The sequence below is a fragment of the Melospiza georgiana genome, chromosome 6 (genome assembly GCF_028018845.1).
Source record: "Melospiza georgiana isolate bMelGeo1 chromosome 6, bMelGeo1.pri, whole genome shotgun sequence".
Classification (NCBI taxonomy): Eukaryota; Metazoa; Chordata; class Aves; order Passeriformes; family Passerellidae; genus Melospiza; species Melospiza georgiana.
The window spans coordinates 14,631,933-14,646,049 of record NC_080435.1 but is presented as its reverse complement, the minus strand read 5'-3'; the positions used below and the strand labels follow the sequence as shown (position 1 = coordinate 14,646,049).

The window sequence follows — 14,117 nt, the reverse complement described above, 5'->3', positions numbered from 1 at the left end:
GTTTCATTCCTCATTTTAACAAATTAAAGAGTAATCATGTCTCCTTAAGTTAACACTGCCTTTTTTCCTAAGTCATTTACAGTCAGCACAGCTTTCTTTGGTACTTAAAGCCAGTTGTGTCACAGGTCTACACACATTAGTTGTGTGATTAGAATACAAGCTGACAGACCTACACACAAAAAAGGGATTGTAACAGAGGCTTTTTGACAGCTGAATATCTTGGGCTCTGGAGCCCATTTGGTTCCCAAAAAAAGTAATTTTGTATAATTCTGTAATTTTTTTGTCATAGAATTAGTTTTGACAGGTAAGAACAATTTTCTGAAATATGAGACCATGGGAAAAAAATCAAACTAACATTAATAAAACTTCTAATTTGTCTTTCTCAAAACTTTTATGCACAATTATGCTTTGAATTCTTCATATTGTCAGGGCTAGTCCCAGGAACAGGAATTAATTTCTATTTGTAGTGTTTTTCCAATACCTGATCAGATTGTTTTTCCCCAATTGCTAAGGCAGAGCCAGAGCTCATACTGCACCACTTGGAAGACAGTGTTAATGTGTCTTCAGCTTCTCTTTTAGAATATTTACTTTAATACTTCTTTCATTTCCATCCTATTGTAACATCTGCTTTAGAAAATACTCTATGTGATAAAGTATTCCATAATTTTATAGCAGAATTTTGATTCTAATTGGAAGTCTTAAGATTCTTGCCAGTCAGCTTCTCCTCATGGATAGTAATCCATAATCCAATGACTGTGGGATGCAGGTGTTATGAGAAGTAAATAAAGCCAGGGCCCAAAGGCTTTTAACTGTCTGAGAAGCACTGATGGGTCATGTAACTGCATTTTTAATGTGTCCTGTTCATTTTACAAATTAAAACATAGTGGCAGTGTCAGCTCTCAATCCTTCTGATGATAAGGCAATTCCTTATTTTATAGGAATTGCTGGAAGTCACTCACACTTTGGATTTGACCAAGACTTTCATAAGTGACACCCAGCTCAGCTCACTATCAGATGGCAAATGCTTTGGTTGAAATAAGACCTCCCTTCAAAAGGCCAAACAAGCTCTGAATCCTTTAAAAACTACTAGTGCTCTACAAATTTTTCTTTCCCAATTTTCTTTATTCTTTAATTTCTATCCTACACAGATGTCACAAGGAAGCTGCCTGGTTTGTGACGCTTCTGATATCTCTGAGACCCATCCCAGCCCAGGAAATCTCACCCAAACAGTTGCTCCTCTGAGATCTCCAGATCCAGGGCTGGATCCCAGAAAGCACTGAGCAGCTCCTGCCAGATGCTCACAGCCCCCAGGAAACACCTCCACTAAGGGACATGATGTCAAGGGAGCCACCAGCTCCTCTGGTCCAAGGCAGTTATCATGCAGATTGAAATCCCCCAGTGTTTCTGTGCTTATCTGAAATTCTGTTTTCCTATCAAGACTCTGGAGAGCTTGGACTTTTTTCTACATGCTTTATTTCTGGACTACCAGTTAATTTTAATGAAGGCTGCTCAGTAATAATACTAAAGCTGTTTAGCAAAAACACAGTGTTCTGCCAATCCAACCAGGCATTACAGGGCACTTTTTGTAGGTGGAACTGTGACAGCAAGATGAAGTAATTACCCTAGACACTACAAGAATGTAAGACATAAAGGGTCACAGAAGACTGCAGGAAACTTCAGACCTGAATGAACCCCAGAAAAAGCTAACATGCAATCCAATTCCAAAGTGGCATTTGCAGAGTCCTTTTTTTGAATCTGCAGCTGGGAGTTTACCCTGCAAAGCTCTTCATTTGCTCCTTACTCCATTTTCCATTTTGGTAAAATCCTTCACACATTTGGAAACTGTAGGTTTCTTACTTCTGTTTTTTTTGGTGGCAATTTGCCAGCCTGCAGCTCTTGTGAGCCATAAAATACCTGGAACTCACAGATCAGTGCTCTAGGAAGAATTTGCACTGCCCTGTTTTGAAGCTAGATATGGTCTCTAAACACTTGTTTGTGCTGATGACAGGCACTTCTAGCAGTAACAGCGAGATGCTCTGAACTTGGAGATGTCAATAGTTAAAATCTGATATGAAGCCAATAAATATAATAAGGAAAAAGAAAACCTTTTACAAAGAAGATTTAAAGGTTATTTCAGTATTGCTGATTGCCCAGTACATGGGAAAAAAATGGGAAAAAATTCGAATATGTAGCATCCCACACTTGAAAACCAAAGCTCAGAGAAGCAAGAAAATATTAGGGAAATAAAAATTGCTACCCTATGAATGATCACAGATGGCTTTTGCATGCCCCTATTCACCAGCTGCTACTATTACTCTTTCATGCAAAGGCATCAGAGAAAAACAGATCATGATTTAATGGAAAGAGTGCTGGGCTGAAAAAAAGGAACAAATCTCAGATATCGTCCTCCATGGAGAGCGATCTTTTTATCCCAGCAAAGGGCAGTCTGCCCAGGGATTACCTAAGCAGAGATTCTGAGTATAAGGGCCCTGGATAGAGCCATTCATGGACAAGAGACAAGGCTGGCTGCTCTCACAGACAGTGAGACTCCATCCCAAAGGGGCCCTTTCATGGTCTCACTGAGTGTAATGGCTTTTGTGATACCAGTAACAAGCACACATGGACAACTATTCTGGGTCAGATCAAAGGCCAAAACCATCTGAGAGTCACACTTGATGATCCTTGTGGGTCCCTTTCAGCTCAGAATATACTGTGATCTGGTGTCTGTGTCCCTCAGCAGCTCCACAGACACCCAGGAGTACAAGAGCAGGCCAAGCATACAGAACACTTCTCCTACCACTGCCTCACTCACCATTGAGATTTCCTGAACCTGCTGTAGTTTCTCTGCTTAGCAGTCCCATGAAAATTTCTCTGCAGGGAGTACTTCTTACTCCCTGTGAGTAAGAAGTACTCAGGGGAAGATGAGCATCTGTAAGCCCCTCACATTCATAACCTGCTTCAGCGAGGAGTTCCACCAGTTCTAGATTTCATGAAGACATGTTTTTCAATGGCTTTCTTGGTACTTGGCTTCCACTACCTTATGCTGGCCTCTAGTTTCTTTCATCAGGAAGAAAAAAATGAACAATCAATCCCTATTTACTTGTTCTGCGCAAGTTATGAGTCACAGACCTGGTATTGTCTCAGCAGTTATGGCACAGAGCTCCTGAAACATTAGGATACAAAGCTGGTATGTTGCACTAAATTTGTCCATCGAGACAGTGGATTTTAGAAGCATTACATTAACTTATGGAATTGATTTAATTTATTTACACTTTCTTTCAGGTAAGGGAGGGAATCTATTTTCCTGCTTCAGAGTATGCCAGAAGAAATAGGCACAGCCAGTCTTAGAAAGGAAAAAATGGAAGTGAATGAGGGGGATATATGGAGGAACGGATATTATAAGGTGCTCAAGTGTGACACAGAAACACATCTGCCTAAATCAGGTACATAACAGGCTCACACACACACAGAGATGCATGGGCAACATGACATCTACAAACACTGTTGTCAACTGGAGGAATGAAAAAGAGGAAAATGCATTCTGAAACCCAGGCAGGCCGGCTCACGGGGCTGGGATGCTGCACAGCAGATCAGAGGGGCAGCAGAGAGAATGACTCTCACTGCCACATGTTCCTTAGGCCTTGCTGTTCTGCTTTACACTGAATCATTAAATCTTCCCCTTCTGCAGGTCTCCCTTTACATGCATGCATCTTTCACAGATTGTTTTCATCATCCCACCTGTAAGAGCACCAGAACTCTGTAAGGCAGGAGAGACAAGACACATAGGATGTGTCTGTGCACCAGGAGCCAGGAAAAGCTCCAGCGCTGAGCCAGTGCTGCTGGTCAGGGGACAGTCCCATGCTCAGAGTCATGGAGGAAGAGAGTCTAAATGAGGGTGAGCTCAATCTGTTGCAGCAGTAGACTGCCTACAGAGGGTCCTCAAACCATGAACCCGAACAGGGGCCCAACCTCCACAATCCCTATGTGGTGTTCAGAGCTGGCACCATGGGAGGAGAAGAGAAACAGAGAAGACTGCTTTGTTTCTAGTGAGAAATGCTGATTAATTCAATGACAATTTCTAGGAAGATTTTGCACACATTTCCAACCAGACACCCAGCTAAGCAAGGTGCTGAATGTGAACTTTTCTGTTCTTTACCCTTTTACTTCCCCTTACTCCTTTACTTACTTGGCTGGGTATGCGAACTACTGGGCCACCCTACTTTGATGCAAAGGTTGTCTCTTTTTTTGTAACAAACCCTTTATTTCCCTTCCCTTGCTTTTCTCTCTTTCTTGTATGCTGCTCAAACCTAAAATTTTCACGTTGACTTCTCTCATTTTCAAGAGACTTGCATATTCCTGATCAGGTTTGGTGGTGTGATACAGAACAGTTTGATACCCTGTGTCGTGAGCTGTCTTGCCTGGATAAGTCCCCAGCTGAGGGAATTATTAATTTTAAATTTCAAGAGACCATTAATTTTGGTTTTGCTCCATGTGAAGTTATCAGTTCTAGTCTGGCATTATAGGTCAGGCTGGGTTTTCCCTGCTAGAACAATATGCTCTCATGTAGCTTCAGGCAGTAAAAATAATATGATTTCTTCATTCCAGAACCAGAGCAAAACTGTAAGTCAGATACATTTTTCATAGCAGAGTATGCCCATAACATTTCCCTGAGTCTTGGTCAGATGAATGGTTTTTATTCCTGCTATAATATGGTTTTCTTAGGGAGATATCCTGCTTCACATGCAAGTGTGCAAGAGGGTTCAAGTTTTTCTATAGAGCCTCAGTAGCTAGCACTAATTAGGGTGAAGAAGTTAAGAGAGATCATCAAGTTATTTACTTTATAAATAATTTTTTCCTCACAGGAAAGTAAGGGTACACCTCATTCCTGAAGAAACAAGGAATATCGAATGTTGTCCATGCATCAGGAGTAATATGAAATATGTTTAATGGATGCTTTTCTATCTCAATCCCCTCACACCCACTCAGCCCTAGCATTTCCCAGGAGGAAGGGCTAGCAGAAAATTCTAGCTGCTTCCTTGAGTTTGATTTAATTTCAAAAGTCCAGACAGAAAAAACCTGAATCAACCATAGTTATAATGTCCTTGTTTTCCCTGCTTCTGAACAGAATAACCCATGTGCGGGGCACCATTGTATTCCAGCATGCAGAAGGACCAGGCAGTGCTGGAGGCCAAAAGCAAAGAGGACACTGAACTGAGCATATTTCTCTGTCAGGTACTAGGCATACACACTTCTATGTGCAGTTACTTTATCTTTGGATGCTAAAGCCACAGTTAGACCAGAAGGATGTAACCCATATGTGCAACGAGCCGAGGACATCTGGGACTTAATTGGAGGATGCAATGGCAACTTAACTCCCCCACTTTTGTCTTGGCTTGTTCACACAAGGGTCAATAACAGAATTTGGCTCTAAAGCATAGTATTTATTTACTTCCTTTTCATCTCCCGCTCCTTCTGCCTCACCATCTTCTGCTGCAGCCTCTGCTCTCCACCTTGCACCTATTTATCTCCAGTACGTGCACATTCTTTCAGCTTTTCTCTACTTTTCCTTCCTTGATGCATTCCCAATAGCTTATCTGCCTTAAGTTTTCAATTTTCACCTTCTTCTTTGTTCTGTCCTTTTAGAGGATAGAAGAGTTACCACAGAGATTTTGTGTGTGTCTGTACAACCACTTCAGTGTTCAGAGTGAACACCTGCTACATAATGATGGGATGAGGCCAGTTTCAGTATTATCAATTCAGGCTGCCTGCACATCCAGATTGATGTCATTGCACAGGGTCACACATGTAAGGCTTTCTCTACCACCACAAGGAATTGAAATTTACTTTTCAAATAGATAAAATAGAGCTTCTGCAGAACCTTAGTATATAATTTGTGCTACCACAGTATTGAGAATTGGATCACACTCCTGGAAACTATTAGTCACCTCCTGACCACATGTTAATGGCTAAGTTAAAAGTAGCTCTCAAGTTTGTTCAGGGACCCACTAAAGTTAGAGGTTTCTAAAGTATGCCTGAAGGGTTTGAAAATCAAGTATCCTCTAGAGCATGTCCCTACTCTGGGAGATTCTGGAACTGGAGAAAATCTGGAAGATCAGTTGATGATGCAGCTTTTGATGGAGAAGTGGGCAAATGGCTCTTTGGGCGGGCAGAGGGCTGAAGCTGTTCAACTGGGGAACGTGCTGGGAGCACTGGAGAGGGAATGAGAAACGGAGGAGTGGGGTGGGAGCAGGGAGTTACTGCTCTGTCTGAATGGAGCTCGTTTTTTTGCTGTAATCAGAGGGATGGTCTCCCTCAGCCTCCTGCTACGAGAGGCATTTCACCTTCCTGTCCCTGCTGAAGGTGCTGGACGGTAGAAGCCACTTACCTGATAACTGCTGCACTGAAGGCTGGTCATGTGTGCTTAACAACTGTGCCTGAATGGTTTCTACTACCCTCTTAAAGCGACGGCTTGGACCTGCCAGGAGAGAAGAGGCACAAGCAGCTGTGAGAGCAATGGGAGCCAAGCCCACACACAAGGCTGCAGGGGAAGGATCACAAGCATCTTCCCCTTCAGTCTTGTCCCCAGAGGTGTCCTGACTGTGTATCTGTCCTTCAGCCAAAGGGGCTATGGTGTGCAGGGCTCAACAGGAAGAGGAATGGCTTTGGGGCTCCTTTTGTAAAGACAGAAAAGGTGAAGGGGTCTGTTTCCTTGTTGCAACCCCTGTGGGGGACATGTGGCCACCCAGAAGAAAAGGGTGAGTGTATGTTTCACTCAGAAGGAAGAAACTATGGCCTCACAGTGCCCAGATGAAACTCTGAGACTTCTGAATGAAACAGGGAGCCAGTACCAGGAGTTACACCAAAATTGGTGCGCAAAACAGCCATTTTAGCACTAATCATGGCAGTGCCAACTTCACCTCTTTGGGAATCTCCTTCCCTCCCTGCATTTCCATCACTACCAACACCATTTTTGTTCCTAATGTCCTCCTTGCCCCTGACTGAATTTTCCTGAGGTTAAGGCAGTTATATTTTTTCCTCTGGCAGAGCAATTTGCAGGCCTCTATTATCAGCAAGGACCAAGGCAGCTGGCACCCATTTTAGAGCTTTGCCATGGTTACCTGATAAGAGTGTGAAAGTGACAGAGTAGATCCCGTTCTCCTTTTGCGCTTCTCCGCCTTCTGTGTATGTTATGTCCACCTGGAACTTCACTGGCTTCTGGAAGACAGCAGGACCTCCTGTGGACTTATATTCTGCACGGAAACTTGTCTGTGAGATGACACTGTGACTGAGACTTGGGATCTGAAAGAGGTTGGTAGAAGCAGAAAGTAGAACCAGCGCTAAATGGAAAAAAAACCCTGCAAAATTCTGTTTATAACAACACACTCTTCCAGAATGAGTAACATTTGCTAGATTTGCTTCTGGTCTTGAATTTTTAATGTACAGTGTTCTTGTGAAATCAGTAAGAGAACAGGTTGCTGGGCACCACAGAAGAATGCACAGCTGCTTACAGGACTGACCTAACTTTAAGGGTTGAATATTGGTGGAATACCCAACACACTTACGAATTTACACGTTGCTCAATTTCATACAGTCAGTCTTTCTTGTCCTACTCATCCACCATTTTTGAGAAATGCCTTTTGCTGACCAAAAGGTGATATTAAGGGAGTGGACAGAAAAGTCAGTGGGATATAAAACTGAATATAAAAAACACCTAAGTAGCCTGGTCTGATCTCACAGCTGATCCTGTTTTGAGCAGGAGACCTCCTGAAGGCCTTTCCAACTTCAGTTGCTTGGTGATTCTGTGATGTCAGATAGACATCAGGACACCTGAAGTGCTTGGGATATCCACAGGGAAAGGACGCCTGCAAATAACTCACCCAAACTTCTGTAAATATGTAAAAGAACTCTGAGAAGCTTTGTGGCATCATGCAACATCTGTGTATTTAGAACCACTGTGGAATTTCATAACTTCCTAATTTTCAAGCAGTTACCTTTCACATTTTCCTCCAAAATTTAACAACATACTCATATTCCATTTATTGCTTCATAAAGGACCAGATTAAAACAAAAATAAATAAATTACTTGGAAATCTGTCTCTAATCTCTAGGAGGAGAAAAATGAAGATGAGCTCTTTGAGAAGCTGACTTTAAGGGATTAATTAGCTGGCTATGACAATGCATTTAAGTTTGGATGTTGCTGTAAGAGACAATTCACTGGTTTTGTACACAAGTCCCTACATCACACCTAAGCCACATGTGGGGTACACAGAGGATCACCAGTACAGACAGTAGAACACACTATACAACAATACAAACCCAAAGGCACAGCTAAATGCATGAAATTGATAGAGTAACATGGCTGCTTACAACCAGCCAGGGATGGACACCAGTCTCTGATGCCCACTACTGGAATGCACTTACTCCTTGTGTGCTTGTACAGTAACAAGGGTTACAGCTATTTTTTTGAAGAAGTTAATTGCAGAATCACAAAGACTAAAATGGAGTTCAGTATTTTGTGGAAAAAAATCAATATAACAAACTCTATAAGAAATTAAGTTTCCTTCTCTTAATTCTATTGGAAAAAGTCTCTAATTATGTTGTTGACTACCTTGAATTGAAAAACCTCTTGAAATACCTTTGCTGTCCTGGCTTTTTCATCATGGTACCTCTAGATAATGAGAAAAAGGACTTTCTATAGTAAAAAAAGACAATTTCTCCCTGCTTTCTTCACATCTGCAACAACTGAAACTCTGGACACCAGAAGAAATTACCCTTCTTTCTGCCTTACAGCACTGAAGTGGGGATTTAAAGTAACAAGTGCAGATGTAAGACAGGCCTTTTGTCTGGCTGAAGTGGTGGAGGGCATACCCATCAAAGGGAAACCCAATCTGCTGCTCAGCCAGCGACTGTAAGGCTGATTTGACAAAGCAGCAAATCATTGTCTTGGTACTGTGCCAGCAGTGTGCTCCACTGCTGTGGAATTCCAAACTCTGGCAACCTGGAGGCCTTGCCAAGAAGGCTGAAATCTTTTCTCACCTTAGAGAGCATTATCTACAGTTAGTAATTCATACACAGCCCATTGCAGGCCATGTAAATTAAATCCACAGAAGATGCTTTTGAAGGAGCAGAGCCCCTGTCCAGTAACATTTGGCACATGGAGTCCTGGACAGACCAGTGAGGGATGCCTCCAAGAGGCAGCTGGGGTGACTCACCGAGAGGAAAGCGTGGACTATATCAGCCTTAATGGAGCTTAATGGTTTGTCCTTAATGACCACAAAAATCTGTTCTTCTTTCTCCAAGTTGATGAAGTTACCGAACCAGGATTTTTTGGCAAGCCTGATGTGATGAAAAGAAAGAGATGTTTAGAATATGGAATGCTATTTCTTATTTCATACATGCCCCTAGCTAGAAAAAAACATTAAAAAACACATGAAAAAGTTTTGATGACACTCCAGATGTGATGATATTACTACTAATAAGTGGGAAATAGTATCACAGAACATCCAGAACGACATTTCACTTGGTGAAAACTGATGAAATGACAGACCACACAGCCTAGGTCTGGCAGCATGTGTCACCAACAGTGAAAAATCAGGAGCAATGGTAACTCTTCTGAGTGAGCCAACATACCAATGAATACTGCATACATAACACACATATAAATGAGGGGACACATTTCTGGTTTGTCTCCAGGGATGTCTCAATTTCTTGTGACAACATGCAGATCCTGGCGACATAAAGATTTAAGTTCCTTCCCACCCAATTTCAACTCCTTTGGTTCCTTCCCACCCAACTGCAACTCCTTTGGAAAGATGCTTTTCTAAAGGTGTCCTGGTACAGTCACAAGCCCTTGCTTCTTGAAGCAAGCTGTAGATTTCACTGGAGGTCCAATCTACCAGTGAGTGAAATGCACAATTACACAAGGCCAGGACAAAGACTGTTCTGTTCATCAGCCTCATTCACGGTGTCTATATAGTGTGTGAACTCTGGCCAGCCTACAAAGGAATGAATTTTCAGTATTAAGAAAGGAGATAACAACACCATGCAAGGCACAGTTCAGTCTTCCACTGAGAGCAGTCCCGATCCTCAGTTTGTTCCAGCATCAGGTGGTAGTTTCATCACAAAATGAAATTGCTCAGTTTTTTCACAGTGATCGTATCAGCAAACGTTTGACTTTGCTTATTGTTTAACCATTCCAATGCACTTCATTGACATTGGCTTTTAAGTTAAGCAGGCTAAAGGAAGAATGCAGGGACATGAATGTTAATGAGAGACACTATCTAGACCTCAAAGTAGCATCTCTGACAGGTGTGGTTTTGAGAGGAGAAAAGAGACTGCCAGCTGTGAGACACAGCCAAAGACTTACTGGACCAAACTAAACGCAGGGAAAACCACACTTAAATCAGCCATGTTCTAGGAAAAAATTCAGCATGAAAATGTCAGAAATTAAAAGACCTGCCACCAAGAGACTGCCTTTTTTACCCCCTCTACAGCATACTTTATAACACCAAATCCAGTTTGCAGTATGGCAAGCAACAGGATGGACATCCATCACTCAGTGGAAGAAGACAATCTCTCCAGACAAGGAGAGCCATCTGCAAAAGGGATTGCTACACACCAGTTTTCCAGCAGAGCAATAAACAGCTGGAGCAGGCTGCAAGTAGCCTCACTTTCTGAGGCAAAGTGAGGCAGAGGAAGGACAGAGGCTAAGAGAGAGAAGAACAAACTAAGAAAGTAATTTGAAGCCTAGGCCTTCAGGATAAAGAACAAAGCTTGACGTCAGCAGTGTCCAGCAACTTGCATGCATTCCCCATCTCAGAATGCTCCACGAATTGTGCAGCTGTGGCCCCACTGCCCATTTAATGCACACAGTAGAAAGACCACACCTGGAAGAGGGCTCAGCTAGGCAAATAATGATTTGCTTCATTTACTGCAGGCAACCAAAAATAAGAGTAGAGAAAGATTCACTCGCAATTTGGTTAAAACAGTGCCCCCCACTCAATTAAAGTGAGCTGGAAAACTGTCACTCCCGAAAATATTCATAGGCAGCTGTAAATAAGCCAGTGAGCCAGAGATTAGCACAGGGAGCAGTAAAGAGAAAGGGCCTCTCATTTAAATGGTCGTTAAAGAGCCAGGGTTAGAGTGAGGAAGAAAATTACATACTAATTAGCTTATGTGTCTCTCACACACCACAACAACTCTGCAAGCCCCTGGAGAGCTGGGGCAATAGCTCCCTGCATGTAAGGGGTCTGTGCTCATTAGTAAATTAGCACCTGGTTATCCATCTAAAACGGCTGCTTGTCCTGGGCTTGGATGTATCATCATCTGAACCAGGGCTGCTGGATGGACTCCAGGGACCAAGGGGAAGGACGGGCCTGGAAAAGTGTGCTTATTTAATTGCAAGTCTGCCATCTTAAAATATGGCTTTTAATTTTTGTATTTTCATTAATGGTTTTGCTGGCCCTTCATTTATAGGTCTCTTAACAAGCACAGGTAACAAGGGCCCAGAACACTGGGAGTATTTTTCCCTGCTCAACATGGTCTGGAGCCTCCAAAATCCATCTGGGCTCTTTTCCTTGGTGAGGTTATCACCAGTAATAGCAAGTCTGGAAGATTCACTGCTAGCCTGGGCTATGCTCCAGCTTGTAAATCATTTGAATTCACTAAAATAATTTTGCTGGTGTCACATAAGACAGAATAGATGCCAGTGGCCTCTCCTGTTTCTGTAATGAGCAGAATCAAGACACAGCACACATGCACTGGTTTTTCTTCCCAAAACTGGCAGAACTAGCTGTACTCTTATAGTTCGGGAATAGGTCCACTAAGAAGAGGGGACAGTTTTGGAGTAAATTTACACAATAAATTTACTCCACAATAAAGCCTTTTCTCCTCTTAGAGGGCATTAAGTGCTACTAACTTGGGTTAAAATGCATATGAATCCTCAGCACCCTGAATGACACGTTCTAGCGTCTCTCAAGATCAGAATGTAAGCAGAACAAAATGTACTTAAAATGAAGAATCTTCTCTTACCAAGGCAAACTTCTTAAAGGGGGAGTGGGATAGGAGATATGTGGGGGAGTCTGGGTATGTAGATTACACTAAGGAAGCCAATCAGGTGTCCATTTGATGAAAAAGCAAAGAAAGTAGCATGAAAATAGAGGCTGGTGCTTTATTACTTCACACCAAATTTAACACTCCTATAATGTTGTTCCTTTCCCTACTTTTGGAGTGTCTGACCACGTAGCCTTCTGTGTTCCCTCTCTGTCTCTGAGCACATGGATCAGTAACCTCCAGAGGTTTACCTGCCTGGCATAAATAGCAGCATTTCTACTCAAGCAAATGGAGCTTTGCAGGTTTAAAGCAGCTGGAGCTCAGTCTCTTTAAATGTCATCCCTAACACATTTTCTAGGGCTTTTTCACATGAGAAAGAACAGCATTAGCCAGACATGTCAAAGAATATTACCTCATCATCAAGTTTGTTAAATGAATGGCAGGCACTGCTGCACCAGACAGAGCTAGGACATGTATTTATCACTCAACCCATGAGGTCAATACAGCTCTTGATAAGCATATCTTATTTCTTGCAGAAAATAAGAAAATATGGGAAAAAATAAGATACGTGGAAGTGGGCACTGAGCAACAGACATCTATCATTAAAGTATAATCTAGTTCATTATTTTTTATGACTTTTATTATGTTTACTGCAGGGTGCAGCCCAATTGAACTCATTAATTTGGCAATTATACAGAAAAAGAAAAGAGGGCCTTAGGCTTTGACTTGCATCCAAACTGCCTCAAATGATAGGCACTACTTCTCTCCACCAGCTTTTAAAGAGTGAGTGGGAAGCAGGGAAAGCAATAAATTAACAGCAAAACTTCCACCAGCATAGATGCAAGGAAGAGAAGAAATTTAATTCTAAAGGTTTTCTGTTTTAATGGCTTTAAAAACATGTGAGATGAGAGTATTGTATACTTCTGTGATAATGATGTGCCAATTTTATGGAATTCTCTCATGCCTCTCTATTAGTAAATGCTTGAAAGTGTTGAAAACACAGTGTATTCCACTTTTCTTCCTGAATAACTTCACTAATCTCTACTTCTCCCTCTCCTGAAGTGTTTATCCCTCTTTATCCCTCATTCTGCAGCTATACACATAGAATGTCCCTCTCACACCAGACAAAAGCCAGGTCTGGGGCAAGTTGTGAAGACAATACCATTGCCACCATTTACAAAACTTTCAGCTCAAAATTCCCATCCAAAACTCATGAATATTTCATACAAGTCTCTTAACAAGAGGCCAAATTGCCTTGGTTGGCAGGCTAAGTCTATGGGCATTGGGTGCACAAACACAAGCTGTGAAAATAAAAAGGAATAATTTGGCATCTGTTGCATATTAGGAAGTGTTTGGAGCAGCACTCTGGCAGGGACTTCCAAACCTGCCATGCAGTGATGCACATTTGTGCAGTGAAATGGTTGAAATGTACACTGACTTTTAGGAATGAGCCTGGTGAATATGAAAGAGCTTCTCTATGTCCCAGTACTGCTGCCTAGAATTAACACTGCATTTACTCTGGCAGCCAAAGATCCCTCTGAATCATCTTAGCAGAGGCTCCTGCATGCTATCCTGAGGATGCAAACTCTCCTGTACTAAAAGGAAGACTTTTTGGTGCACAGTTAGTGCCAGTATAAGCCACTGACTACCCTCTCCAGTTTCAAAGAGTGATCGACTTGACAACCAAATGAATGAAGAGAGAAGAAACATGGTACAAACCCAGCAAATTCAGAAAGCTGTGAGAACATGAGGTGGTTACTGGGAGACTGTTTCATCATCTGTTGACCCCCCCTGCCATTACTGAGGTATAGATTTGATGTAGGGTCCTCATCAAAAGAATAATTTCACACCTCCGTCACACCCACAGGACAACAGGTTACAAACAGATACTGATCCAGAACAGTAATATGTCAGCTTATGACATTTAGGCCAGGAAATGACACTGGTATTTGGTGGAAAAAAGGGCAAAATACTTACTCTGGGGATGATTCTGGGGTTAAATTAGACATCTCTTCTGGTGTAGGTACTGCTCATGCACGGACAGCCAAAGAGAGGGAGGAGAAAAG

General features: G+C 42.2%; 1 protein-coding gene across 10 annotated transcripts in view; it reads right to left on the bottom strand.

Moving 5' to 3' along the window:
- The window catches only part of BRSK2 (BR serine/threonine kinase 2), a 304,344-nt gene that overhangs the window by 16,306 nt on the left and 273,921 nt on the right, over positions 1-14,117 (bottom strand). For all 10 annotated transcript variants that reach the window (XM_058027269.1, XM_058027271.1, XM_058027274.1 and 7 more), the window contains 4 exons: positions 14,029-14,077; positions 9,213-9,336; positions 7,119-7,299; positions 6,386-6,475 (listed from right to left, as the gene is read on the bottom strand). In XM_058027269.1, the coding sequence (XP_057883252.1) occupies positions 6,386-6,475; positions 7,119-7,299; positions 9,213-9,336; positions 14,029-14,077 (444 nt within the window). The remainder of the gene's footprint in view (positions 1-6,385; positions 6,476-7,118; positions 7,300-9,212; positions 9,337-14,028; positions 14,078-14,117) is intronic.